The sequence below is a fragment of the Pristis pectinata genome, chromosome 12 (genome assembly GCF_009764475.1).
Source record: "Pristis pectinata isolate sPriPec2 chromosome 12, sPriPec2.1.pri, whole genome shotgun sequence".
NCBI classification, from domain to species: Eukaryota; Metazoa; Chordata; class Chondrichthyes; order Rhinopristiformes; family Pristidae; genus Pristis; species Pristis pectinata.
The window spans coordinates 4,489,566-4,516,857 of NC_067416.1; the positions used below are offsets into that span (position 1 = coordinate 4,489,566).

General features: G+C 48.6%; 1 protein-coding gene across 1 annotated transcript in view; it reads right to left on the reverse strand.

Moving 5' to 3' along the window:
- Positions 1–10,892: 10,892 nt before the first annotated feature.
- The window catches only part of slit1a (slit homolog 1a (Drosophila)), a 215,902-nt gene continuing 199,502 nt past the window's right edge, over positions 10,893–27,292 (reverse strand). The window contains 8 exon segments of the mRNA XM_052027527.1: positions 10,893–11,062; positions 11,064–11,266; positions 18,927–19,138; positions 20,134–20,422; positions 21,230–21,384; positions 23,585–23,715; positions 25,053–25,259; positions 25,262–25,283. Of these exon segments, the coding sequence (XP_051883487.1) occupies positions 11,027–11,062; positions 11,064–11,266; positions 18,927–19,138; positions 20,134–20,422; positions 21,230–21,384; positions 23,585–23,715; positions 25,053–25,259; positions 25,262–25,283 (1,255 nt within the window). The 3' untranslated portion in view covers positions 10,893–11,026.

Sequence of the window (27,292 nt, forward strand, 5' to 3'; positions counted from 1 at the left end):
TGCTCTTTGATTTGTTTAATGTTTTATTCCTGGAAGGGGTGTGGACGTCAGTGGCAATGCCAGCATTTATTGTCTAACCCTAATTGCCCCTGAATTGGAGGCAGATTCATTGAGTCTCGGCCAGATTGGGCAGCAATGGCAGATTTCCTTCCCCGATCTGAGTGGAAGATGGTTGCATATAAGTTATAGGCATAAACTGGCAGTGTGTGGTTATCAGGCTTAATTGACCCAGTGACTGGGAGCGGTTAAATTATTGGACCAGAATCCAGAGACGTGGGCTATTGAACCATGAACAGGAGCTCAAATCCCACCAGAGCAGTGGATGCTTACATTTAATTACTAAACAAATCTGGTTTAATCAGCTGGAATCAATTATGGCAACCATGGATAACTTGCAAAACTAATGTCCTTCAGGGAAGAGAACTTGTTGGTATTTTACAACAATCCAGCAGCTTCATAGTCACCTATACTGAAACAAAAATTAGTGGGAAGACTCGGCAGGTCAGGCAGTGTTCCAGGTCATCCACAGATGCTGCTTGACCTGCAGGGTGTTCGTCGCAGTTTCTGCTTTTTGTTTCATATCTCCATCACCTGCTGTTTTGCAGTTTAATTCCAGATTTATTTAAATACTTGGCAGCCATACTTGCAGGGTCAATGGCCCGTGCTATTCACAGTTAGCGCAGAAACAGACCCTTCGGCCCAACTTGTCCATACCAACCAACTTGTCCATACCAACCAAGTTGCCCAGCCAAGCTAGTCCCATCTGTCTGTGTTTGGCCCATATCCCTCAACCTTTCCTATTCATCTACCTGTACAAATGTCTTTAAAGGTTGTAATTGCACCCACCTCTACCACTTCCTCTGGCAGCTCGTTCCATATACCCACCACCCTCTCTGTGGGAAAAACTTGTCCCTCAGGTCTCCTTTAAATCTCTCTACCCTTGCCTTAAACCTTTGCCCCCATCCTGGGAAAGAGAATGCAACTATTCATCTTATCTCTGCCCCTTCATGATTTTATAAGGTCACCCCTCAGCCTCCTTCGCTCCCGGGAAAACAGTCCCAGTCCATCCAGTCTCTCCTTGTAACTCAAGCCCTCCAGTCCCGGCAAGATCTTGGTGAACCTTTTCTGCGCTCTCTCAAGCTTAATCACATCCCTTCTGTAGTGCGGCAACCAGAACTGCACAACAATGCTCCAAGTGCGGCCTCCCCAACGTTTTGTATGTCAGTCCAATAACATAACCGCAATGCTCCCACACCCAAGCAACCGTGGCAGCATCTGCATCTGCCAGAGGGGTCGTTCTGCATCATCCTATCCAAAAATTGGCATCTTCAGTAGGGCAACACTCCCCCAGTACTGCGCTGGTGTGTCAGCTTGGATTTCCGTGCTTCCGTTTCTGCTTTGGGACTTGGACCCACAGCCTCCTGAGTCAGGAGCCAGAGCATTATCAGCTGAAGCAGAGCTAATAACCAGAGGGTAATAGCAGGTACAGCAGCACGGTGGTTAAGGTATTGTACAAGCCATCAAAGTTCCTGACCATTGCTCCTGCGATGTGAGTTTCTGTCCTACTAGCTGCACAAATTGTTGAACTAATAAATAAAATCTGGAATTAAATCCTCGGTGTTTATGCTGCACAGCTCCCACAACCTGGATTCAATCCTGACCTCTGGTGCTGTCCATGTGGAGTTTATACGTTCTCCCTGTGACCCAGTGTGTTCCCAAACTTGTCCGGGTTGCTAGGTGAACTGGGCCTATTGTGTGACTGAGTGGAAGGAGAATCGGGTGGAGCAGATGGGCATGAGGGGAAGTATTTTACGGGGAAGTGTGGGGTGATAGGAATCCTCGTGAGCTGGTATGGACTCGATGGGCTGAATGGCCTCCAATGTCATGTGACATATGAGGAAAAATAAGCTGGGCTCAGTAACCAACCACAAAACTACTGGACTGTTGTAAAAACCAGATTCACTAATGTCCTTCAGAGAAGGAAATCTGCTCTCCTTACCCAGTCTGGACGACGTTTGACTCCAGACCCACCAATGGCAGCTCTTAACTGCCCCCACTGTTCAGAGACAATTAGGGGCGGACAATAAATGTTAGCGAGGTCCAGCAAAGTCCACGTCCTGTGAGCAAATAAAATATAAACAATAAGTGGGATTAACTGAAGAGTTTATATGACACAGAGGTATTTTTTGGAATGATGCCAAGGTGGTAAGGAAGTTTTAGAAAACCCTTACAGGAGAGGAGTAGCTGATCAAAATGATTAAGTCTGGGGTTGACTCTACTCCCATTAACAGAGCAGAAAGAGAACACATGTTATCAGAAAGTGAGTTGGGTCTCATATTCTCGAAGCACAGCAGCCTCAAGTCTTGGGACAACTTGGCTCTCAGAGAGATAAGACTTCAGCCTTTCAGGAGCTGTACTGATGGAATTGAGGGTGTTGAGAGATATTAAACCTCAGACACTTCACCCTGATTAAGTGTCTGTAATTGATCTTGTGAAACCACTTGAACAGCAGAAGAGTTATCTCAGCGTGCTGGTCGATATTTCTTCCTTGTTCAAACAGAAGCTCAGATTGTCTGTCCAAATATCTCATTGGGACTGTGCTGTGCATTTGGCTACATTTCACTGGTTGTGGGAAACACTGAGGAAGCCCCCAGGATGTATGTTTCACTTCCTTTGTCCACCAGCCAAACATTGGGTCCAGACACACGTGCCGTGCATAGTTGGATGGTGGGGTGAAGTAAATTGTTGTACTCTCGACTCTGGATTAGCAGAAGTCAGGGATATAAAAGAAATCCCACCCTGACAACTAAGAAATTTTGAATCAGTTAATTAAATAAAGCTGGAATGAATAATTGAATTGACAGGATTGTCTAAAAAGTCCTGTGTAGTTCACTAATGTTCTTTCGGGAAAGAAACATTCCATCCTTATCTGGTCTGCCTCACAGGTTGGCTGTTTAGTGCCCTTTGGAATGACCCAACAAGCCACTTCGTTCAGGGTAGTTAAGGAGGGGGAATAACTGCTAACTTTGCCAGCAGGGTTGCCAATGCTAGGGACATACTGCATTTCAATAGAAAATTTGCAAGTCAGTAAACCTGTAAGAGTTCTTTCCACCCGTACTCAAAGATCAAGAGTTGCCAAATGCTGCAAAATGTACTAAGAATTACCCTTGGCTAACGCAGCTGAGTTCTGCTGATTCTTATTGGTCAGAGGAACTTTGGGTGAAGTATTAAGATATTATCCGAGCCTTGTATTACAACACCGGCAGCTCTATCAGTGATGGCTACAAAACTTGAACAAGTGAGACTCAAGAGACGGCTGATGCTGGAATCTGGAGCAACAAACAATCTGCTGGAGGAACTCAGCAGGTCGAGCAGCACCTGTGGTGGGGGGAAGGAATTAGAACATAGAACACTAAAGCACAGTACAGGCCCTTCGGCCCACAGTGTTGTGCTGACATTTTATCCTGCTCTAAGATCTATCTAGCCCTTCCCTCCCACATAGCCTCCATTTTTCTATCATTCATATGGTTGTCTCTTAAATGTCCCTAATGTATCGGCCCCCACAACCTCTGCAGGCAGTGCATTCCACGCACCCACCACTCTCTATGTAAAAAAAACTTACCCCTTACCCCTGACATCTCCCTTATTATCTTCCTCCGATCCCCTTAAAATGATGCCCCCTCGTGTTAGCTATTTTCGTCCTGGGAAAAAGTCTCTTGACTGGCCACTCGATCTATGCCTCTTATCATCTTGTACACCTCTATCAAGTCTCCTCTCATCCTCCTTCTCTCCAAAGAGAAAAGCCTGAGCTCGCTCAACCTATCCTCATAAGTCATAAGAATTGTCAACATTGTCGGGTCGAAACCCTGCATCAGGACTGAGAGTGGAGGGGGGAGATGGCCGGTATCACGACGAGAAATATAAAGAGGAAAAAGAGGTTTCTTCTTTTTTATACCAGCCATCAGCCCTCTCCACTCTCAGTTCTGATGCAGGGTTTTTGACCCAAAACAATTCCTTTTCCCTCACAGGTGCTGCTCGACCTGCTGAGTTCCTCCAGCAGATTGTTTGTTGCTGAAAGTAAAAAAAATATTGACTGGATTGGGAACCAGGAATCGTACCCAATTGTCACCCTTGATCATTTCCCCCCAGAGAGACCAACCCAATTCAGCACAGACTAGGGATTGGACCCCCAGTCATTGGGCTGACTGACTGAGTCTCGGCAATGATTGTGATGGCATCGAATCCATTCCTCCTTTTGTTCTCACGCCTCTCCCTTTCTTCAAACTAGATGAGTTTTCGAAAACAAATAGTGGAACAAGGAAAAAAAATCAACCAATCAAATTTTTAGTTCACAAGCCATTCAGTTTTATGTCTTGGATCCACATGTTGGTCTAACGTCTGCAGTTATAGAGGTTGGTCTAACGTCTGCAGTTATAGAGGTTGGTCTAACGTCTGCAGTTACAGAGGTGGGTCTAACGTCTGCAGTTACAGAGGTTGGTCTAACGTCTGCAGTTATAGAGGTTGGTCTAACGTCTGCAGTTATAGAGGTTGGTCTAACGTCTGCAGTTATAGAGGTTGGTCTAACATCTACAGTTATAGAGGTTGGTCTAACGTCTGCAGTTACAGAGGTTAGTCTAACGTCTGCAGTTACAGAGGTTGGTCTAACATCCGTAATTATAGAGGTTGGTCTAACGTCTGCAGTTACAGAGGTTGGTCTAACGTCTGCAGTTACAGAGGTTAGTCTAACATCTGCAGTTACAGAGGTTGGTCTAACCTGCATTTATAGAGGTTAGTCTAACATCTGCAGTTACAGAGGTTGGTCTAACGTCTGCAGTTACAGAGGTTGGTCTAATGTCTGCAGTTACAGAGGTTGGTCTAACGTCTGCAGTTAGAGGTTGGTCTAACGTCTGCAGTTACAGAGGTTGGTCTAACGTCTGCAGTTACAGAGGTTGGTCTAACGTCTGCAGTTAGAGGTTGGTCTAACGTCTGCAGTTACAGAGGTTGGTCTAACATCTGCAGTTACAGAGGTTGGTCTAACATCTGCATTTACAGAGGTGGGTCTAACGTCTGCAGTTATAGAAGTTGGTCTAATGTCTGCAGTTATAGAGGTGGGTCTAACGTCTGCAGTTATAGAGGTGGGTCTAACATCTGCCGTTATAGAGGTTGGTCTAACATCTGCCATTATAGAGGTCAAAGCTTAGAGCTAACACAGTGACAGTTTCGAATAAAATCCACACATGCTATGAATATTCTTACCCTCACCATTCAGGCTGTTTTGAAATAGGCAGATCCTTCAAACATTTTTATTTTTGAAGGTTGTGGGAAGTGGGGGTGTGTTCTGGTCTGCATGGTCGGGCGGGGGGGGTAGCGTGGGGAGTTAATTTGCCTCCCCGTCTCTTTCCATCTGCCTGTCTCCCATATATCTGCCTGTCTCTTCCTTTCTGTTCTCTGCGGGCAGTTTTACCTTCAGGGAAGTGCTGAACAACAACAACTTTTATGTATGTAATACCTTTAATGTGGCAGTTGGAACATTAGCAAAACAAGTTACAATCCCAAGGCAAGGAAACGTTGGGGCAGGTGACCAAGTCTGTGGTAAGGAGGTAACACTTAAGGGAGCTTCTAGAGAGATAAAACACATTTCCTTTCCAGTTTCTGTGTCCGTGTGTGCTTTTTTCAGTCTTTCTCCCTTCCCAGTCCATGCCTTTCCTCTCCTTAATCCATTAACCATCTTGCAGATAAGGAACTGCAAGATGGGCTGCTATCCCTGAACTCTCAGCCAATACTTGTCTATTTGGCAAACCGCATTGCTGTTTGTGGGAGTGTGCTCTTGGTAAATTGGCTGCTGCATTTCCTACATTACCCAGTTGTGGTGGGATTTGAACTCATGTTTCTGGGTCAATAGTCCTGGGGTAGAGGTGATTGGGTAATTCTTGTCAATTATTATGCACAGAGTGACTGAGATTGATTTTATGCCCATAACTTGTAACCATCTTCTACTCATTGCACTTTTAGGAGAAATTATCTTTGTTTTTATTATTACAACAGAGAATACTCATCGAAAGTGTAGTGTCGAAGACTGGTGACGGATACAGCGTGACATAGATCAGCTGCAGATGTGGGCAGAGAAATGGCAGATGGAGTTTAACCCAGATAAATGTGAGGTGTTGCATCTTGGTAGGACTAATGTCAAGAGGCAGTACACACTTAACAGCAAGACCCTTAACAGTGTTGAAGAGCAGAGAGACCTTGGGGTGCAAGTCCATGACTCATTGAAAGTGGCTACACAGGTAGACAGGGTGGTTAAGAAGGCTTATGGAATGCTTGCATTGATTAATCAAGGTATTGAGTACAGGAGTCAAGAGGTTATGATGCATCTCTATAGAACCTCTGGTTTGGTCACATTTAGAGTATTGCGTGCAGTTCTGGTCACCTCACTATAGGAAGGACGTGAGGCTTTAGAGAGGGTGCAGAGGAGGTTTACTAGGATGCTGCCTGGATTAGAGGGCATGTGCTGTCAGGAGAGGCCTGGACAAACTTGGGCTCTTTTCTCTGGAGCGGCAGAGGCTGAGGGGTGATCTGTTGGAAGTGTATAAAATTATGAGGGGCATAGATAGGGTGGACAAGCAATATCTTTTTTCCATTGTCGAGCGATCCAATACCAGAGGGGCATGCATTTAAGGTGAGAGGGGGGTAGGTTCAGAACAGACGTGAGGGGTACGTTTTTTACTGAGAGTGGTGGATGCCTGGAATGTGTTGCCTGATAGGGTGGTGAAGGCAAACTCATTGGGGGTTTTAAGAGGGGCTTGGATGGGCACATGAATGAGAGGAAAATAGAGGGATACAGGCATTCTGTAGGTAGGAAGGAATAGCTATGTTGGTACAACATTGTGGGCCGAAGGGCCTGTTCTGTGCTCTACTGTTCTACGTTCTCTATGTTCTATGAAAAGCAACTAATCCAGGGGATGTGAAAGCTTTATCTTTGCTACCGGGAGAGAAAAGCACAGGAGTTCTCCACAGTCTCTTGGGATAATGATTGTTCCTCAACTAACCACCCCAGCCCCTTCCACCCACCACTAAAAAAACATAGTAATTGGTCACTATCCATAGTAATACAGCACAGAAGCAGGCCCTTCATCCCAACTCGTCCATGCTGACCGAGATGCCCATCTAAACTAGTCCCATCTAGCCGTGTTTGACCCATATCCCTCTAAATCTTTCCTATCCATGGACCTGTTCAAGTGTCTTTTAAATCTCTGTGGTTTATGGGGACATGCTGTGGGGTAAACTGGCTATCACATGTCCTACATTACAACACTGACTGCCATTCAAATCGTAGCGTAGCAGTTAGCGTAACACTATTACAGCACCAGCGATCGGGATTCAATTCCGGCCGCTGTCCGTAAGGAGTTTGTACGTTCTCCCTGTGACTGCGTGGGTTTCCTCCGGGTGCTCCAGTTTCCTCCCACATTCCAAAGACGTACGGGTAGGTTAACATGGGATTAAAATGGGCGGCATGGACTCGTTGGGCCAGAAGGGTCTGTTACTGTGCTGTAAATAAAGTTTAAAAAATTTTAAAACTTTAAACTTACATCCCATTCACAGGATGTAGACATCATTGACTATGCTGGACTTTATTGTCTATTCCCAACTGTTCCTCTGTCAACCACCTTGCTGGGTTTAAACATACATATAGACCAGACTGGGTAAAGAGGGCAGTTCTTCCTTCCTGCAGAAAGTTAGTCTTATCAACAATACATGGTTAGTAATATTTTTATTCAATGTAAGTTCCTCAGCTGCCACTGTGGGATTTGAACTCTTCTCCACAGATTTTAGACCACAGGATATAGGAGCAGAATTGGGCCATTCGGCCCATCAAGTCTGCTCTGCCATTCAGTCTTGGCTGACTTTTTTTCAAGCCTGTTCTCCTGCCTTCTCCCCATAACCCTTAACCCCCTTACCAATCAAGAACCTGTCAATCTCTGCCTTAAATACACCCAATGACTTGGCCTCCACAGCCCTCTGTGGTAAGGATTCCACAGATTCACCACCCTCTGGCCAAAGAAATTCCTCCTCATCTCAGTTCTAAGGGGACGTCCCTTTATTCTGAGGCTGTGCCCTCAGATCCTAGAGTCTCCCACTGATGGAAACATCCTCTCCACGTCCGCTCTATCCAGGCCTTTCAGTATTCGGTAGATTTCAACGAGATCTCCATCGAGTACATTTAACCGCTCCCATGTGACAGCTGCCAACTCTTACTGGAGGCTGTCATCACATGGCCTCCGATCCCTTCCAGACTCCCTCCATTGGTCACTTGAACCACAGTGTCCTGCCTTCTCAGAGCCAATCAAAATGACAGCAGATTCTCTGTAACCTGATTGCATGACTCCTGGCCATCAGCCATGCAACCTGCTTTCCCCATCTAAGAATATTATTTATCATAAATAAAATGTTCAAAGAATTGCTTGAAAAAAAGACATAATTTATTATTGGCCCCATGATTTCTTTCGCCGGGAAGCTCACAGCACTGTCGAGAAGGTTAGTCACTAATTGCTGCAGATTTCAAGACATTCCTGGACAACTCCTGAAGAGGATTCTCTCCACTGGGTGTGGATACCCTGGGAACCGGCTTCTCTCCTGTACTTTACCACAGTGAACCCCAGCAGCACATCTGAACGTGGTGTGAAAGATTAAACCATCAAAGCGTTCTTTCCAGCAAAATTGGAAGGAACACCCGTACCCCAGAGCTCATCAATCTGACACGTTAACCCTGCTTCTCTCACTACACAGGGTACCTGACCTGTAGTGTATTTCTGATTTAAAGCTGTATCCCAGGATCGGGCAGTGAGATCACTCACAGCAGCTCCCATTACATCCCAGGCCCTAACGATCAGTAACTCAGCCATCCAGAGAGCACTGGAGAGAGCATTTTTATTTATATTCTTCACTGACAGACTTTGAGGGTAAGGTTAGCTTGCTTTGACTGTTTTTAAATTATATTTTATTTTATATTATAACCATACAGCAAAACTGGGTAGCCAAGCATCTTACTGTCAAAGAAAACCTTCTAATAGCTCTCTACATCGTTCCATCAAATAATGAGGGCCTTACTCTGCATCTAACTCATGCTGGCCCTGCCCTGGGAGTGTGTGATGGGACGGTGTAGGGGGAGCTTCACTCTGTATCTAACCCGTGCTGTCCCTGCCCTGGGAGTGTGGGATGGGACGGTGTAGAGGGAACTTCACTCTGAATCTAACCCGTGCTGTCCCTTGCCCTGGGACAATGTACAGGGCGTTCACTCTGTATCTAACTGATGTTGTCCCTGCCCTGGGAGTGTGTGATGGGACAGTGTAGAGGGAGCTTCACTCTGTATCTAACCCGTGCTGCCCCTACCCTGGGAGTGTGTGATGGGACGGTGTAGAGGGAGCTTCACTCTGTATCTAACCCGTGCTGCCCCTGCCCTGGGAGTGTGGGATGGGACGGTGTAGAGGGAACTTCACTCTGAATCTAACCCGTGCTGTCCTTGCCCTGGGACAATGTACAGGGCGTTCACTCTGTATCTAACTGATGTTGTCCCTGCCCTGGGAGTGTGTGATGGGACAGTGTAGAGGGAGCTTCACTCTGTATCTAACCCGTGCTGCCCCTACCCTGGGAGTGTGTGATGGGACGGTGTAGAGGGAGCTTCACTCTGTATCTAACCCGTGCCATCCCTGCCCTGGGAGTGTGTGATGGGACGGTGTAGAGGGAGCTTCACTCTGTATCTAACCCTGTGCTGCCCCTACCCTGGGAGTGTGTGATGGGACGGTGTAGAGGGAGCTTCACTCTGTATCTAACCCGTGCCATCCCTGCCCTGGGAGTGTGTGATGGGACGGTGTAGAGGGAGCTTCACTCTGTATCTAACCCGTGCTGCCCCTACCCTGGGAGTGTGTGATGGGACAGTGTAGAGGGAGCTTCTACATATGGCAGTGAAGGAATCCAGCCCTGCAACACTTGGTGAGTCAATTAATTGATATCAATGAACATTTGACAGTGAGGAAGGTGGGTTGAGTTTCCACTTGTGTCTTGGAGCGAGATGATAAACTGCCCGAGCTCTGACCTCACACAGTGTGAGGTCCCCTTACCCTGCCTGTGCTGTGTACCCCCACACAACCCACAACAGCCTTCACCTCATCCAAGGCACTGATCCAATTCACATAGGTGCAATGGGCAGGCAGCTCTGTGAGCACCCGCAGGGCTGGCTCAGTTTCACGGCTACAACCTCCAGAGATCTTGGGTGATACAGGCAAATGTGAAAACAGCAAATGGAATGACTGAAAATACACTGGGCAGGCCTAGGTACACAGTGAGCACTCTCTGCACAGTGCCATTACACAGTCAAAGTTCCCTCTACACCGTCCCATCACACACTCCCAGGGCAGGACAGCACGGGTTAGATACAGAGTGAAGCTCCCTCTACACTGTCCCTGCAAACATTGGAACAACCATGGATTGGAGAGGAGGGCCGGATCACTGACTCTCTGTTTTATTATGGGATTCTTCAAAGTAAGTTCTGTTTTATATCAAAGGATTCTCCCCAGGGCTGGGCAGGGAGAGGGTTAGTGCTTGTTTGGCAAGCTCATTCCCTGGAGAGTTACCACGAGCCCCCTCCTCCCCATCCGTCACACCCTCCCTGTTACACTGACCATTCGGACCCCTCCACAAAGATGAAAGTGAGACAAGATACAGAAGCGTCAGCTGAACCCGGCCCCTCCGTCACAACCCAGCTCCCTGCCCTCCTCCCCATTCAGGGCCCACCTCCCACTACACCTGTTGGCACTTTCCAGATCTGTTGATGTAACACGATAGGTTTGTTCTTCCCCACTAATGTACAGTTCTACCCCTGCGCCAGGAGAAATTTGTTGCCTTTTATTGTTGCTGTTTGAAACAAGTCTTATACAAATACGCCACCGTCCTTTTGAGTTGCTCTGTCGCTGCATGTGGGTGGGTGGGTTTGTTTCGATATACAACGGGCGCTCAGTGCTGGACAGACCTACGGGCACTGTGCGCAGCCACACCTGACGCTTTTCCTCCACTTCCTCTGTGAAGGACGAGCCGTCACTGCACTCAAAGGCATAATTTCGCCGCTTGACCTTCAGCGATACGCAGCAGCCCCGTCCCTGGCACGACCCTTGGCACTCCACCCAGGATACCTGCCGGGTGCTCTGGCAGATGGTGTAGCCCCTCTGTAGCTGGTAATAATCCCGGATGGGCACCCCTCGACACTCCGCCTCTGCATTGGATGGTCGGGGGGGTGGGGGTAGGGGGTGGGATGGGTTGGGGTGGGTGGTGGGGTGGAGGAGGAAAGGGGAGAGACAAAGAGAATTGATCAGCGCTGGGTGCTGCTCATGGAATGCTGGGGGGTGGGGTTGGGGGGAACTTCCCCGAATGAGTGTGTGCCCACTCACCTCCTCAGGACCTTCTCAGTGATCACCAGGGGCATAGTGGCAGAGTGGTTAAGCCACTGGACTGGCGTCCATTGAGCCTCAGACGTGAGTTCAAATCCCACTAAGGAAACGTGGCATGTTCTGATTCAATCTCAAATAATTTGATAACCATAGCTTTAACTTAATCTTGATTGGAATTAAAAACTATAGACCGTGTGCAGGCAGATGGGATTAGTTCACTCATGTCCTTCAGGTGAAGAAATCTGCCTTCCTTCCCCAGTCAGGTCTATCTGTGACTCCTGTTGTATACACAGCAATAAGGTTGTCTCATAACTGCTAGCCACCTCCCTCAGTTCAGGAATAATTGGGGATGGACAACAAATGTTGTAAGGATGGCTATTAATCCCATGAATTAATCTCAACAGTTGTAGGCTCAGGAGAGCAAGAAACTGCAGAGAGTTGAGGACACAGCCCAGCGCATCACGGACACCAGCCTCCCCTCCTTGGACTCTGTCTTTACCTCTCGCTGTCTTGGCGAAGCAGCCAGCATAATCAAAGACCCCACCCACCCGGGTTCATTCTCTCTTCTCTCCCATCAGGTTAGAAGATACAGGAGCCTGAGGGCACGTACCACCAGGCTTCAGGATAGCTTCTGTGATAAGACTGTTGAATGGTTCCCTTATACAATGAGACGGACTCTGACCTTGCACCTTATTGTCTACCTGCACTGCACTTTCTCTGTAGCTGTGACACTTTACTCTGTACTGTTATTGTTTTTACCTGTACTACCTCAATGCACTCTGTACCAACTCAATGTAACTGCACTGTGTAATGAATTGATCTGTATGATCGGTTTGCAAGACAAGTTTTTCACTGTACCTCGGTACGTGACAACAATGAACCAATACCAATACCAAAATGTGACAATCAATTTGGAAACAGGACAGTGACAGCTCCACAAACAGCAACGTGACATCTATCAGATACCAATTTGTAGTGACGTTGGTTGAGGGATTAGCCAGGACACGGAGGATGACTCCCCTATCAGTTTCTAAAATACTTTTACTTCCAGGAGGTTCAGTTTAACATCTCACCCAAGAGTAATGGGGATCGGACGGGAATGGGACTGAGTTAGAAGATCAGCCCTGATGTTTAAAGGCAGTGCAAAGCACCTGTTTATGTTTCCCATTATCCACTCCACAGTACTGGTCAGACCCCAGCCCTCCTCTCCCACTCTCTAATGTAAGGAGTCTTTTACTCATACAGGATGGGAGGTGGAGAGTGAAGTGTTCTCTCACCTCCCCCCACATACATCTCAAAGCTGAGCTCAAAATTGAGGATAGGTTGAGCGAGCTCGGGCTTTTCTCTTGGAGCAAAGGAGGATGAGAGGTGACTTGATAGAGGTGTACAAGATGATAAGAGGCATAGATCGAGTGGACAGTCAGAGTCTTTTTCCCAGGGCGACAATGGACTAACGTTGAGGGGGCATAATTTTAAGGTGACAGGAGGAAGGTATAAGGGGGATGTCAGGGGTAAGTTCTTTACACAGAGAGTGATGGGTGTGTGGAACGCACTGCCGGCAGAGGTTGTGGGGGCAGGTACATTAGGGATATTTAAGAGGACTCTTAGATAGACGCATGAATGATAGAGAAATGGAGGGCTATGTGGGAGGGAAGGGTTAGATAGATCTTAGAGCAGGATACAATATAGGCACAACATTGTGGGCCGAAGGGCCTGTACTGTGCTGTAGTGTTCTATGTTCTATGTTCTAAAATTATCCTATGTCTGATCTCCTGGAAGGCAGCACAGTGGTGCAGCGGGTAGAGCCACTGCCCCACAGCGCCAGAGACCCGGGTTCGATCCTGACCTCAGGCGCTGTCTGTGTGTGGAGTTCACACGTTCTCCCTGTGACCGCGTGGGTTTCCCCGGGTACTCCAGTTTCCCAAAGGTGTGCGGGTCAGTGTGTTAATTAACGCCGTAAGTTGCTCCTAGAGTGTTGGTGGGGGTAGAATCTTGGGAAAGCTGACAGGAATGTGGGGATTAATGTAGGATTGGTGGTAAATGGGGTGGTTAACGGTCGGGACGAACTCAATGGGCCAAAAGGCCTTTTTTGTGCTTTTTCTATGACTCTAGGCCTCAAGATCCAGGGGGCCACTAATTTAAAATGTAATTGCTCGGGGGATTAGATGGGAGAGGAGGGAAAATGTTTTCCTCCAGGTGGGATTTGGAACTCACAGCTGAAGGGGAGGGAGAGGCAGACACCTCCCCACAGATAAACTGTGACTCCTGTTGTACACACAGCATTGAGGTTGCCTCTTAACTGCTCCCCACCTCTCTCAGTTCAGGAGTAATTGGGGATGGACAATAAATGTTGTAAGGATGGCTATTAATCCCGTGAATTAATAAAGATCTCAAGTGTCAACAGTTGTAGGAAATGTGACAAAATCAATTTGGAAACAGGGCAGTGACAGCCTACAATAAATGGGACACCAGATAAATGGGACAAGAACTTGAAAAGCTGTGATCTGCAGGGCTACAGGGTGTGGGAAGGTGGGGTTAGGCTGGGGAGCTTTTTTTTCAATGTTATTGAAAGATATTGCCTTCACCATGGCCTGTTTTGCATAGTTTCTTCATTTCATGGTATAAGATCTCATCACAATGGAGGTTAAACAGCTCCCCTGACTCCAGCTTAGAATACCAGCTGTACTTGACTTCAAGAGTGGCCAGAGAGATTGAAACTTGAAGTTTTCACACAGAAAGGACTGATTAGATGTAATCGGTATGACTTTGTTTGTGGGAGATCATGTCTCACAAGTTTCATCTGTGTTTTTTGAGGAGGTTCAGGAACAGCTCAAGGACAGCTTCTATCCCGCTGTTAGTAGACTATTGAATGGTCCCCTAGTACAATACGATGGACTTGATCTCACAATCTACCTTGTCATGGCCTTGCACCTTACTGTCTACCTGCACTGCACTTTCTCTGTAACCGTAACACTTTATTCTGCATTCTGTATTGCTTTCCCTTGTATGACCTTGATGCACTGATGTGGTGAAATGATCTGTATGGATGGCATGCAAAACAAAGTTTTTCATTGTACCTCAGACATGTGACAATAACATGATGAGGCAGGGTTGTAGATGTTACATGGCCTTTGACATGGTAGGTTGATTCAGAAGGTTAGATCACATAGGACTCAGGGCAATAAAAAAAATCAGAATAAGAAACATTTTGGGAAGTTAAACCATGCCAGGACATACACAGTGAATGGCAGGGCCTTGGGCAGTGTTACTGAACAGCAAGACCTAGGGGTATAAGTACATAGTTCTCTAAAAGTGGCAACACAGGTAGGTAGGGTGTGAAGGAAGCGCATGGAATGCTTGCCTTCATCAGCCGACGCACTGAGTATAGGAATTGGGACGTCATGTTACAGATATACAAATCGTTGGTTAGGTTGCACTTGGGTTATGTGTGATTCTGGTTGCCCTGCTATGGGAAGGATGTGATTAAGCTAGAGAGGGTGCAGAAAAAATTCGTAGGAATATGAATCTGGTCTGGGGAGAGTGGACTGTTTTTCCCTGGAGTGGAGGAGGCTGAGGGATGATGTTATACAGGTTTATCAAATCATGAGGGGCATGGGGCATATATAGGGGAGACAGTCTTTTTCCCAGGGTAGGGGAGTCCAGAGGGCATAGGTTTTAAGTTGAGAGGGAGAAGATTTAAAGGGAATCTGAGGGACAAGTTCTTCACACACAGGGTGGTGTATATACAGAATGGGCTGCCAGAGGAAGTGGTTGAGGTAGGTATATTAACAACATTTAAAAGACATCTGGACAGGTACATGGATAGGAAAGGTTTAGAAGGATATGGGCCAAATGAATAAATGGAATTAGTGCAGATATGTTTCTCGGTCAATATCGACGAGTTGGAGCGATGGGCCTGTTTCCATCTGTATAATTCTATGAATCTATAAAGAACCCATTTACTGGTGAGTATTTTGAGGGCAGGGTTGAAATCCCCGATGTCCTATCAAGTCCTTGAGACCCTATACTGTCCACCATTTCTTTCACTCCAGTACCGGTGACCTGAGTCTCAAGCTCTGGATTCCCACCCAGGTCCTCCTGTGCCTTCTCCCCTGACCACAGTTGCCAAGCCTGACCGGTTGTGGTTCCACAAGGGTTTTTGTTCACACGGCCTCTAAATTCAACCCTCCGCACCCATCACCGCTTTCCCGTAACATCCACTCTCATGACCCATATCCAACTGCAAAGCCAACAGTCCTTTTGTTACACAGTGAGATTGTTTTCCTGCCTTGACTTCTAAAATGAGTCAACATCTCCTGTACACATATTCCTGGGATAGGACGTTTCTGGCAAAGCAACACGTAATTCCACTTGCTCATTCCATTTGGAGGGGCACTGCAGAGAGGGTGCTCCCACCGTGCTGATAAAGGGTCGTTGACTTGAAACTTCTCTCCCCACAGATGCTGGTTGACCCGCTGTTTTTCTCCAGAATTTTCTGTTTTTCTTTCAGATTTCCAGCATCTGCCGATTTTTTGATGAAGGGATTAGGGAGTTCACTCATACGGATCCAATGACAATGAAGAAACAGCACTAGATATCTACGTCAGCACGATGTGCAGAGAGGAAAGTAGCATAAAAATATTCATCTTGTCAGATGGCACAGTGTAGAGGGAGCTTTGTATCTAACCCGTGCCGTCCCTGCCCTGGGAGTGTGTGATGGGACGGTGTAGAGGGAGCTTCACTCTGTATCTAACCCGTGCGGTCCCTGCCCTGGGAGTGTGTGATGGGACGGTGTAGAGGGAGCTTCACTCTGTATCTAACCCGTGCGGTCCCTGCCCTGGGAGTGTGTGATGGGACGGTGTAGAGGGAGCTTCACTCTGTATCTAACCCGTGCGGTCCCTGCCCTAGGAGTGTGTGATGGGACGGTGTAGAGGGAGCTTCACTCTGTATCTAACCCGTGCCGTCCCTGCCCTGGGAGTGTGTGATGGGACGGTGTAGAAGGAGCTTTACAGCTTTACCCATGGCTGCTCCTTCTCTATCAGATATTCACTGAAATAAAAAATATACTTAGTGTCACTCTAAAATTACAAAAGAATTGTTGGGGGAATGACTGTAAATCACTGTACTCATTTATTGTTACGTTATTGGAGCCAGGACACAGCAGAGAGGAGAGACATCTCAGCTGCCTCGACTCTGCTGAAACACCAGCCGTTCACATGAATAATCTGTGTGCTAAGCACAATGGCCCAGGACACAGGAGATCTCACAGATAGAGGCAGACTGCCCTCACCAAGCCTTCCAACTTGTGCAGGTCGGCTGCTTTGTCACAGCATCTGCAAGAGGCCATTCGGCCCATCACACCTGTTCCAACGTTCAATTAGACCTTGGCTGATTCATACCTTAGCTCCTTTTATCTGCCTTTGCCTTGCATCCCTTAAACCACAGAATCAAAGAACGTTTCGAGCTCAAGAGGAGGCCAGTTGGCCCATTGAGTAATGCTGGCTCCTGGTTGAGCAATCCCGTTGGTTCCATTCCCCCTTGACCCTCCTCCCAGCTCTCTCGTGCATCTCTCCTACAGACAGTGATGTTCTGGGAGAGTTTGATGGCCTGAAATTTGATGATTTTCCTCACATTTCCTTGTACCTTTTGGTCAAACTTTCAAATCATGAGTTTCAACCTTCTCTGCTCCGAGGTGAACATTTCCAGCTCTTCCAAACTGGAGCTGGAACCTTTTAACCTGGGACTGCTCCAGTAAATCTCTCTACACTCTGGGACCCTCACATTGTTCCTGAAGTGTGGTGAACCAGACTGGACAGTCCTCCAGCTGTGGTCTGACCAACATCTTGTACCAAGACCTAAACCAGGCCTCTTGTGCTCAGCTTTGGAAACCCCAAAGCATCTGCCTGAGAGGTGAGGTGGGTTCCTGGTTTCTATCCTCTGTGAGACTGGCGCTCCCTCAGCTTTGCACTTTGAACAGTGCGTCATTTCCTTTTGTGCTGCATCTTTGAAAATGTGATACTCTTTCAGTATTGCCTCTCTGACAGTGCAGTACTCCCTCAGTGCTGCCCCTTCCACAGTGTGACACTCCCTCAGTACCACCCTTCCCACAGTGCAGCAGTCCCTCAGTACCGCCCGTCCCACAGTGTGACCCTCCCTCAGTACTGCCCCTCCCACAATGTGACCCTCCCTCAGTACCGCCCGTCCCACAGTGTGACCCTCCCTCATTACTGCCTTATGATAGCAACGTTTAAGGGGCATTTGGACAGACGCTTGCATAGGCAGGGAATAGAGGGATATGGACCATGTGCAGGCAGATGTACAGTTTAAATAGGCAATGTGGTCAGCACAGACATTGCGGGCTGAAGGGCCTGTTCTGTGCTGTACTGTTCTATGTTCTATTAGCACTGCAAAAGTCGTTCTTTGGTATGCTGCAGTCTTCTTAGAAAGTAACTCTAAGATAGGTGGTATCATAGACTGTGAAGAAGTTTATCCAAAATTACAGGGGGATCTTGATCAGCTGGGTAAGTGGGCCGAGGAACGGCAGATGGAGTTTAATTCAGATAAGTACAAGGTGGTACATTTTGGAAAGTAGGACTTTCACAGTGAATGGTAGGGCCCTGGGGAGTGTTGTAGAACAGAAGGACTTTGGAGTTCAGGTACATGGTTTCCTGAAAGTGGAGTCACAGGTAGGCAGGGTTTTGGGTGCTGGCCTTCATCAGTCAGGACATTGAGTATAGAAATTAGGATGCTTTGTTGCAGTTGTACAAGGCATTGCACTTGGAGTATTGTGTTCAGTTTTGGTCGCCCTGCGATAGGAAAGATTAAACTGGAAAGAGTGCAGAAAATATTTACAAGGATGTTGCCAGGACTTGAGGGACTGAATTATAGGGAGGGGTTGAGCAGGCGAGGACTTTATTCGTTGGAGCGTAGGAGAATGAGGGGTGATCTTATAGAGGTGTATAAAACCATGAGGGGCATAGATAGGGTGAATGCACTCAGTCTTTTTCCCAGGGTTGGGGAATCAAGAACTAGAGGGCACAGGTTTAAGGTGAGAGGGGAAAGATTTAATAGGAACCTGAGGAGCAACTTTTTTACTCAGAGGGTGGTCCGTATATGGAACGAGCTGCCAGAGGAGGCGGATAAGGCGGGTACAATAACAAAATTTAAAAGACAGGGACACGAATAGGAAAGGTTTAGAGGGATATGGGCCAAACACAAGCAAAAGGGACTAGCTTAGATGGGCATCTTGGTCAGCATGGACCAGTTGGGCCGAAGGGCCTGTATTACTCTGTGACTCTACGAAAGCTAATTTTCCGTATCATCTTTCAAAAAGGCATTATTGATCAGAGATGATATTGCACATTATGTCAATACAACACACCTGATCCTCCAGGGCTGCGTCGATAAACTAGGGTGGCATAGATACTGCAACACAAGCACCTTGCAGCCCTCCAGCCTGTCCCGGGTGCCGGTCTGAGCCCTTACCTTGGTCACAGAGATCGCCCGTGAAGCCGCTCTCGCACTCACACCTCGCCTCGCCCAGCTCCGAGATCTGACACCGGCCCCGTTGACATGGGAGCTTCTTGCAGGGGTTGAACAGCTCGTCCTGCTGGTTACACAGCCCTCCCCTGTGCCCCGCGTCACACTCACAGCGGTAGGTCACCGCGTCCAGTGGCACGCATCTCCCGTGCACGCACCTGCCACACAGGAGGACACGCAGTTAGCTGAGGGACATTGTGGAGGGAGCTTCACTCTGTATCTAACCCGTGCTGCCCCTGCCCTGGGAGTGTGTGATGGGACGGTGTAGAGGGAGCTTCACTCTGTATCTAACCCGTGTGGTCCCTGCCCTGGGAGTGTGTGATGGGACGGTGTAGAGGGAGCTTCACTTTGTATCTAACCTGTCCCTGCTCAGAAGGTGAACACCTGCGATCTCTGCATCCATACACCTCATTCTGAGGACTACACATGAATTGGGAATTTTAAGACCATGAGATATAGGAGCAGAATTAGGCCATTTGGCCCATCGAGTGTCCTCCTCCATTCAATCATGCCTGATGTTTTCCCCCCTTCTCCTCGTAACCCTTAAACCCCTATCAATCTCTGCGTTAAATATACCCAACGACTTGGCCTCCACAGCCCTCTGTGGCAACGAATTCCATAGATTCACCTCCCTCTGGCTGAAGAAATTCCTCCTCATCTCAGTTCTAAAGGGACTTCCCTTTCTTCTGAGGCTGTGCCCTTGGATCCCAGACTCTCCCACTGATGGAAACATCCTCTCCACTCTATCCAGGCCATTCAGTATCCGGTAGGTTTGAATGAGATCCCCCCCTCATCCTTCCGAACTAGAGACCCAGAAACAACTTTCTTATTGTTTAAGGTCAAGGTTGGCAACGTGGCCAAAATGATCACAGGAAGAGCCAAACATGTTGCTGTGTTCCCTTCCTATGGGAATCTGATATGGAATGGGCAAAATATCTTCTTGGTGGGCTGTAAGAGTCTCCCAGTTCTGGGCTGTGATGCACACACTCAGGGCATTAGTTCACCACACTGCAGTCACCACAGATAAGGTGTACATTTAGAGGGATATGGAACAAACACGGGCAAATGGGACTAGCTTAGATGTGCACCTCAGTCAGCATGGACCAGTTGGGCTGAAGGGCCTGTTTCCCTGCTGTATGACTCTATGACTCACTTGTGCCCCCGGCAGGGATCTCCCCCTGGCTGGTCACACCAAGGTCCCACCCAGCCAGGCTCGCAGTGACAGATGGGCTTGGAGTCCGCTCGGGGCTGACAGATGCCGTGGAGGCAGATGATCTTCCTGCAGGGCTCACACCCAGGGACAACGCCTGCCTTCCTCTGGGTCTTGGTGAAGTCCTGCAGCTCGTTGTTGATGTACAGGTTCTGGATGCAGCCATGGAAGCTCGAGCTGTTCTGCACCTGCCAGAGGCGGAAGGCGGCTGAATTCACGTCGACGGGCATCCCTGCGAGACAGGAAGAGGGCACCATCAGGGAGGGCACCAGCTGGGGCTTCCTGGGACACTGGTCTGCACTGAGGCAAAGGTGGTAGACAGAGATGGAGGGCAGGGAGGGGGTGAGGCAGGGAGGGGGTGAGCAGGGGGTGCAGGGGAAGGGGAAGGGAGAGAGAGGGGGCAGGGAGGAGCAGGGGAGGGGGGCTAGGGAGAGAGAGGGGCAGGGAGAGGAGGCAGACAGAGGGGGGCAGGGCGGGGCATAGGGGAGAGAGAGGGCATGGAGGTGGGCAGGTAGAGGGTGAAGGGAGGGGGCGGCCAGGGGGTGAAGCAGAGAGAGGGGGAGAGAAAGGAGGTAGGGAGAGCAGGTAGGGAGGGGTGCAGGGAAAAGGTTCAGGCAGGGAGAGGGGGCAGGGAGTGGGGAGGACAAGAGACTGCAGGGAGGAGGGAGGAGGTGCAGGGTCCAAGGTAAAGGAGTGGGGGCGGGGTGGGGGGGAGATGGAGAGCGCGGGGAGCAGGTTGAGGCAGAGAGAGGGGCAGGGAATGTGGTGAGTGAGGCAGGGGAAGGGGTGCAGGGAATGCGATGAGGTGAGGGAGCAGGAGAAGCGAGTGAATACAGGGAGCGGGGGTATGGAGGGGGGAGGGGGAGGCGGAGGAGGGGGTGGTGGAGGTGAGTTGGGGAAGGCGAGGTGGTGGAGGGGTGTGGAGGAGGGTGAGTTAGGGGAGGGTGAGGCGGAGGAGGGGTGTGGGGGAGGGTGTGGAGGAGGACGAGGTGGAGGAGCTGGGGTTGAGCCGGCTGCCCTTGGCCCCTCTCAGCATTACCTCCGATGTACAGGGGCGTCTCGCGGTTCTGTGTGGACTGTTTGACAGAACTCTCCATGCTCTTGGGAGCTCCCCCGTCGATGGAGAGATTGACCATCTGGTCCAAGGTCAGGATTTCCACCGTGTGGAACTGGCCGTCATTGATGGTCTCCAGGCTGCGGACACACAGAAACAGAGTGAGTGACCGATGTTTCTCACTCTCCCACAAATGAATGAACAAGTGGGTTAACGGTCGGGGCTGTAGATTGAGAATGATTGGCACAGGTCCAGAGTGGTACTGAGGAGAAGTTCATTCACTGGAAAGTCAGTGGGATCTGAGAAACATCCTGAACCGGCAGTGGGTGTTGATTCTATAAAGAATTAGGTAAGAATGAGGGAAAAAAGTTACATTGGCTGAGGAGTGGTAAATGGCTTTCAATTCAAATGAGTGTGAGATGTTGTATTTGGGAAGTCAAAAGGGTACGACTTATACAGTGAATGGTCAGGCCCTGGGGGTGTTGTGGAACAGAGGGACCTAGGAATACAAGCACATAGTTCGCTGAAAGCAACATCATAGGTAGACAGGGTGGTGAAGAAGGTGTTTGTCATATGAGCCTTCATCAGTTAGGGCACTGAGTATGGGAGTTGGGAAGTTTTGTTGGTGAGACCACACTTGGAGTATTGTGTTCAGTTTTGGTCGCCCTGTTATAGGAAAGACATCATCAAACTGGAAAGAGCGCAGAGAAGATTTACGAGGATGCTGCCAGGACTCAAGGCCCTGAGTTATAGGGAGAGGTCGGCCAGGCTAGGACTTTATTCCTTGGAATGTAGGAGGTTGAGAGATGACCTTCTTGAGGTGTATAAATTCACGAGGGGTATAAATAGGGTGAATGCACACGTAGTCTTTTCCCCAGGGAACTAAAAACTAGAGGGCATAGGTTTAAGGTGAGAGGGGAAAGATTTATAAGAGACCTGAGGGGCAACTTTTTCACACAGAGGGTGGTGGATATATGGAATGAGCTGCCAGAGGAAGTGGTTGAGGCGGGTACAACAACATTTAAAAGACAGATGGATAAGTACATGGATAGGAAGGGTTTAGAGGGATATGGGCCAAACGCAGCTAACTGGGACCAGCTTGGTGAGCACCATGGTCAGCATGGGTGAGTTGGGCTGAAGGGCCTGTTTCCGTGCTGTATTACTCTATGACTGTAATTCTAAAGGTTGAGTATAGTGATGCATTGCTCCCAAGTAGAGGGAGGTTGTTGTGGGCTACCTGGTCAATCAAACGGCTGGCTGGATTGCTGTTAGTAACAGAGACTGATTTAATGAGCATTTTTTTGGTGTGAGACTATTCTCCACTCACTGCATGTGCCTGCAGAAATGTCCCTGCTTGAAGATGTTGCTGTAGTGTCTGCTTAAATAGGTTCTATTTTTTTTTGCAGTAAATCCGCTTTTCTTGCTCTTGGCTGTGAGCTTGGTCCCCACTCTGCTTCCTACATATTGGCTGGCACAGTGCCGAGAGTCATCGGTAGCTTGATCTGACAAGTTTCCAGAAGGCCTGGAACCAAGCTTGCCTGGTCTTTCAAAGAGCCAGCATGGGGACAGCAGGCCAAATGGTCTCCCCCCTAGCTCCTTGTTGGGGCACATCCTGAGGACGAGCTTGGAGGCGATGCAGAGGAGGTCTCCAAGCACAGTATCAGGCAGGAGGGGTTTCAGTTATCGGAAACTATGAGAAGGTTTAGCCGAAAGGAAAGATTGAAAAGGCTGAGCTATTTTCTTTTGAACTGAGAACTGTGAGCATTTGTTCCTTTGTATTCTCAATCTCTACTGCTCTCATCTCACAGATTATGTACCCTTTTCCCTCTAACTGCCCCCCATTGGATGACATCTACAACTTATCCCCAAGGCAACCCTGACCTCACCCTGTCGGAGATGGTTTCTTTACCCCATCCCTCCTCTACTCTCCCTTCAACTTAAAATTAACTTGTTTTCTCTTTTCCAGTTCTGGCGAAGGATCTCCAACCTGAAACGTTGACCCTGTTTTTCTCTCTCTACAGATGCTGACTGACCTGCTGAGTGTTTCCAGAGTTTTGGGCGCTTGTTTCCCTTGCTCCTCCACTGGATACAGAACACTTGTTGGAGATGGTGGGTCAGTTGACGAGTGCACGTCCCAGTAAGGAACTGCGATGCCTTCTGCAGACTACTTGCACCCACTGCCAAGGTTAAGCTATCAGGTTGCTTGTAGTGTGGGGATGTGGAAGGGGTTGGCAGTGACGAGGAGGAGAAGGAGCAGGAGACAGGGAAAAGGAAGGCAGCTGATTGGACTATCCTTGGGATCGTAATGGCCGCAAGCTCTCTTGGCCTCACCGGCGTTACCTGTAGATGGCGGAGCTGGGGTCACTCCCCGGATCATAGCTGACGCGCACACGGCCTTGGTAAAGCTCAACTGCAATGTGATCGTTGTCTCCGTTGTACAGTAAGATCCCATTATCTTCTGCAGTGGAGACCTGAGGGGAGAAAAGTCACCTGCATATTATTAGCAATCTCGCAAAGGGTGCACACCTCTTGTCCAAGTACTTCATTTCGTCTTGCTCCAGCTTACGCCTTTCGAAAGTGAACATGGAACCTGGTCCCATCGCCCTTTGGGACAGTGTGCCCAGATCACAGCTATCTGCATAAAACTTGACCTCCAGTTCCTTCACTCCATGTCCTCTGTTCACTGACCCATCCTGCCACTGGATACTATCCTCTTATCTCCTCCCTCATTTTTGTATGTAAAGTTCTCAACCCTCCCCGCTCTGAGGAGAGGGACCCTTGATCCAATCTCTCCACACTACCCAGGGGTTGGCTAAGTAGAAGCATGATCCCCACATTAGTAATCACCTGAGAAAGGGCACTGGGTTACAGACATACACATGTACACGTGAGCCCCTCCAAGTGCTGGGAACTCCAAATTCCAGCAAGCATCTCATGACCAAGACCCTCATCCCAGGGACGATTGTGGGATGCTCCGTCCCACTCCTGCTGAGGTCCTGACATTTCCTAACACGTGTGGCCAAAATCCATCTGCCTAGGCCTCATTTCCTCCAGCAGTTTGTTTAGGCACAGTAGTGTAGCAGTTAGCGTAACGTTATTACAGCACCAGTGACCCGGGTTCAATTCCAGCCGCTGTCTGTAAGGGGTTTGTACGTTCTCCCCGTGTCTGCGTGGGTTTCCTCCGGTGCTCCGGTTTCCTCCTACATTCCAAAGACGTACGGGTTAGGAAGTTGTGGGCGTGCTATGTTGGTGCCAGAAGTGTGGTGACACTTGCGGGCTGCCCCCAGAACACTCTACACAAAAAGATGCATTTCACTGTGTGTTTCGATGTACATGTGACTAATAAAGAAACCTTATTGCTCCAGATTCCAGCGTCTGAAGGTCCCTTTTTGTGGATTTGTTTCCAAATGTGTTTTTTTTGCAATAATGTCTTGATTTGCACAACCTTTTTCTTCATTGTCTTGTACAATTTATGGATAAAAATATTCTGTATGTTGTCCGAATCTACGTACCTGTGATGCTGCTGCAAGCAAGTTTTTCCGTGTACCTGCACCTCACCGCACTTGTGCACATGAGAATAACCTTGACTTGGACTTGTGTTCCTGAGCTTTGGAATTCCCTCTCTAAACCTCTCCCCTTCTTATGACCCTCCCTCAAACACACGAAGATTCTGGCCACCTGTCTAAGTAGCTCTTTCCATATTCAGTGGAGACTTTACACAAAATATTCCCCAGAAACATCTCAGAAACCTTTTTCTTTACTCTAAAAATGCAAACCATGACTGGCCCTGGAGTGTGATGCAGGTTACCTGCAGAGAGATGTTTGCCTGGGGCCAGTTCTTCAGCTCAGTGATCTGGAGGTACGAGTCCCGATCCACAAAGTTGACGCTGACCAGCTTGTCGCACCGTGCCCCTCCGAAACCAGGGAGACACTGGCACAGGGCACTGTCACTCACACACTGCCCGCCGTTGAGGCAATCCTGCGGTTGGCACTGGACAGGGTCGGGGATGTGAGAGAGGGGAGCTCACAGAAGCGACCACTGGGTGGAGACAGAGAGACACAGCCAGAAATAGAAGACAATGTACGAAAGCGAGAAGCAGATTAAACACACACCACACTGCCGCTAATTAACGCTCAGACCTCTCTGTAACCACAGACAGCAACCAAACAGTATTCGTGGTTGACCTATAACTGCAAACAACGCATCGCCTCACAGCACCAGAGACCCGGTTCGATCCTGACCTCTGCCCCTGTCTCTGTGTGGAGTTTGCACGTTCTCCCTGTGACCGCGTGGGTTTCCCCCGGGTGCTCCGGTTTCCTCCCACATCCCAAACTCAGCAGGTTAACTGGTGGCTGTAATTAGAATTATGAGCTATAAGGAGAGGTTGGGCAAACTTGCAGCATTCGAGGCTGAGGAGAGACCTGTTAGAAGTGTGTAGGATTATGGGAGGCATAGATAGGCGCGGGGGGACAGAGTCTTCTCTCCAGGGTAGAGATGTCTAATACTGGAGGTCATGTATTTAAAGTGAGAGGGGGAAAGTTTAAAGGTGATGTGCGGGGCAAGTTTTTTACACAGAGAGTGGTGGGTGCCTGGAACGGGCTGCCAGGGGTGGTGGTGAAGGCAGATACGATAGAGGTGTTTAAAAGGCTGTTAGACAGACACATGGATACGCAGGGAATGGAGAGATATGGACCATGTGCAGGCAGAAAAGATTTAGTTTGGCATCGTGTTCGGCACAGAGTCAGTGGGCCAAAGGGCCTGTTCCTGTGCTGTACTGTTCTGCGTTCTAATTACCCCGTGTGTGTAGGTGGAGGCCAGGGGAATCTGGGGGTGGGGGGGGGGAATTGATAGGCAGCTGATGGGGTTAGCTTACAGGGAAATAAGTGGGGAGTGGGAGTGACGGGATTGCTCTGAGAACCAGCATAGTCCCAATGGGCCAAATGGCCTCCTTCTCCATTGCAAGGAAAAAATGATCTTTGAGAAATAAACAAATTATACAATGCTCTTGATTAAAATACTCATCTGTATGCTTAAATCCCCTTCGTGGTCCCTTGCCTACCTTTCTTTATCAGGATCAATGAACTCTCATCCATTCTGACCTGCTTTGTTTCTCTCCACAGACGCTGCATGACCTGCTGAATATTTTCAGCAACCGTTTAACTTCTTGTTCATGCTGCCTGAATTGGCAGTTTAATAAATTAACTGCTGTACAACAAAACCCTTCAGGGACAGGAGACTGAGACAAAAACAGGATATGCCAGAAATGCTCAGCAGGTCGGGCAGCATCAGAGAATAGAGAACCAACGGCAATGTCCAAACTTCTTGTCAGACTAATGGGGAGCAGGAACCCTTTGAGTCTTGGCCAGTTGCATGGTCCCTGGTAGCCAGTGCTATGGACATAGAGGTTCAGCTTGAGAACCTCTCGGTGGTGAGCACCTTGGTTGCTCATTGGGACAAGTGGAATGTTCTCGGTGTGTGAGCCAGATATTGAGGGGCTATTCAATGGGAGGGGTAATAATTCGGAGCAGGAGACCCCGGCTGAGGTGTCCGTCCGCAACACTGATGCACGGAGTGTGTCAGTCCGGGATGGGCTGATGAATCAAAGGTTGACGATAGTTACTATCTCACTAATGCCTGTAGTCTCACAGTGTCTGCACTCTTCTCCCTTTGAGGATCAATCGTGGCTCAGTGAGGTGCCCCCCCCCCTCGTCTCCGAGTCACCTTCAACAGGGGTGCAGCACTGCCAGAGGTGCCGTTCTTTGGAGGTGTCGAACCACAGAGAGGTGAGAAGAAGCCTTGAGCAAAGCTCTGAAGATGAGCAAAGGACTTTTCCCCGGTCAGTCTAGCCCATCGTTAACCTTCGCTCAACTGCACTGAAACAGGTTGTCTGACATTTGTCATGTTGTTGTCTGTGGGATCATGCTATGCAAAACTAGAACACAGAACAGGCCCCTCATCTCATGATGTCTGTGCTGAACACAATGCTGAATTAAACTAAATTGATCCATATCCCTGCACATTCATGTGTCTGTCTAACAGCCTCTTAA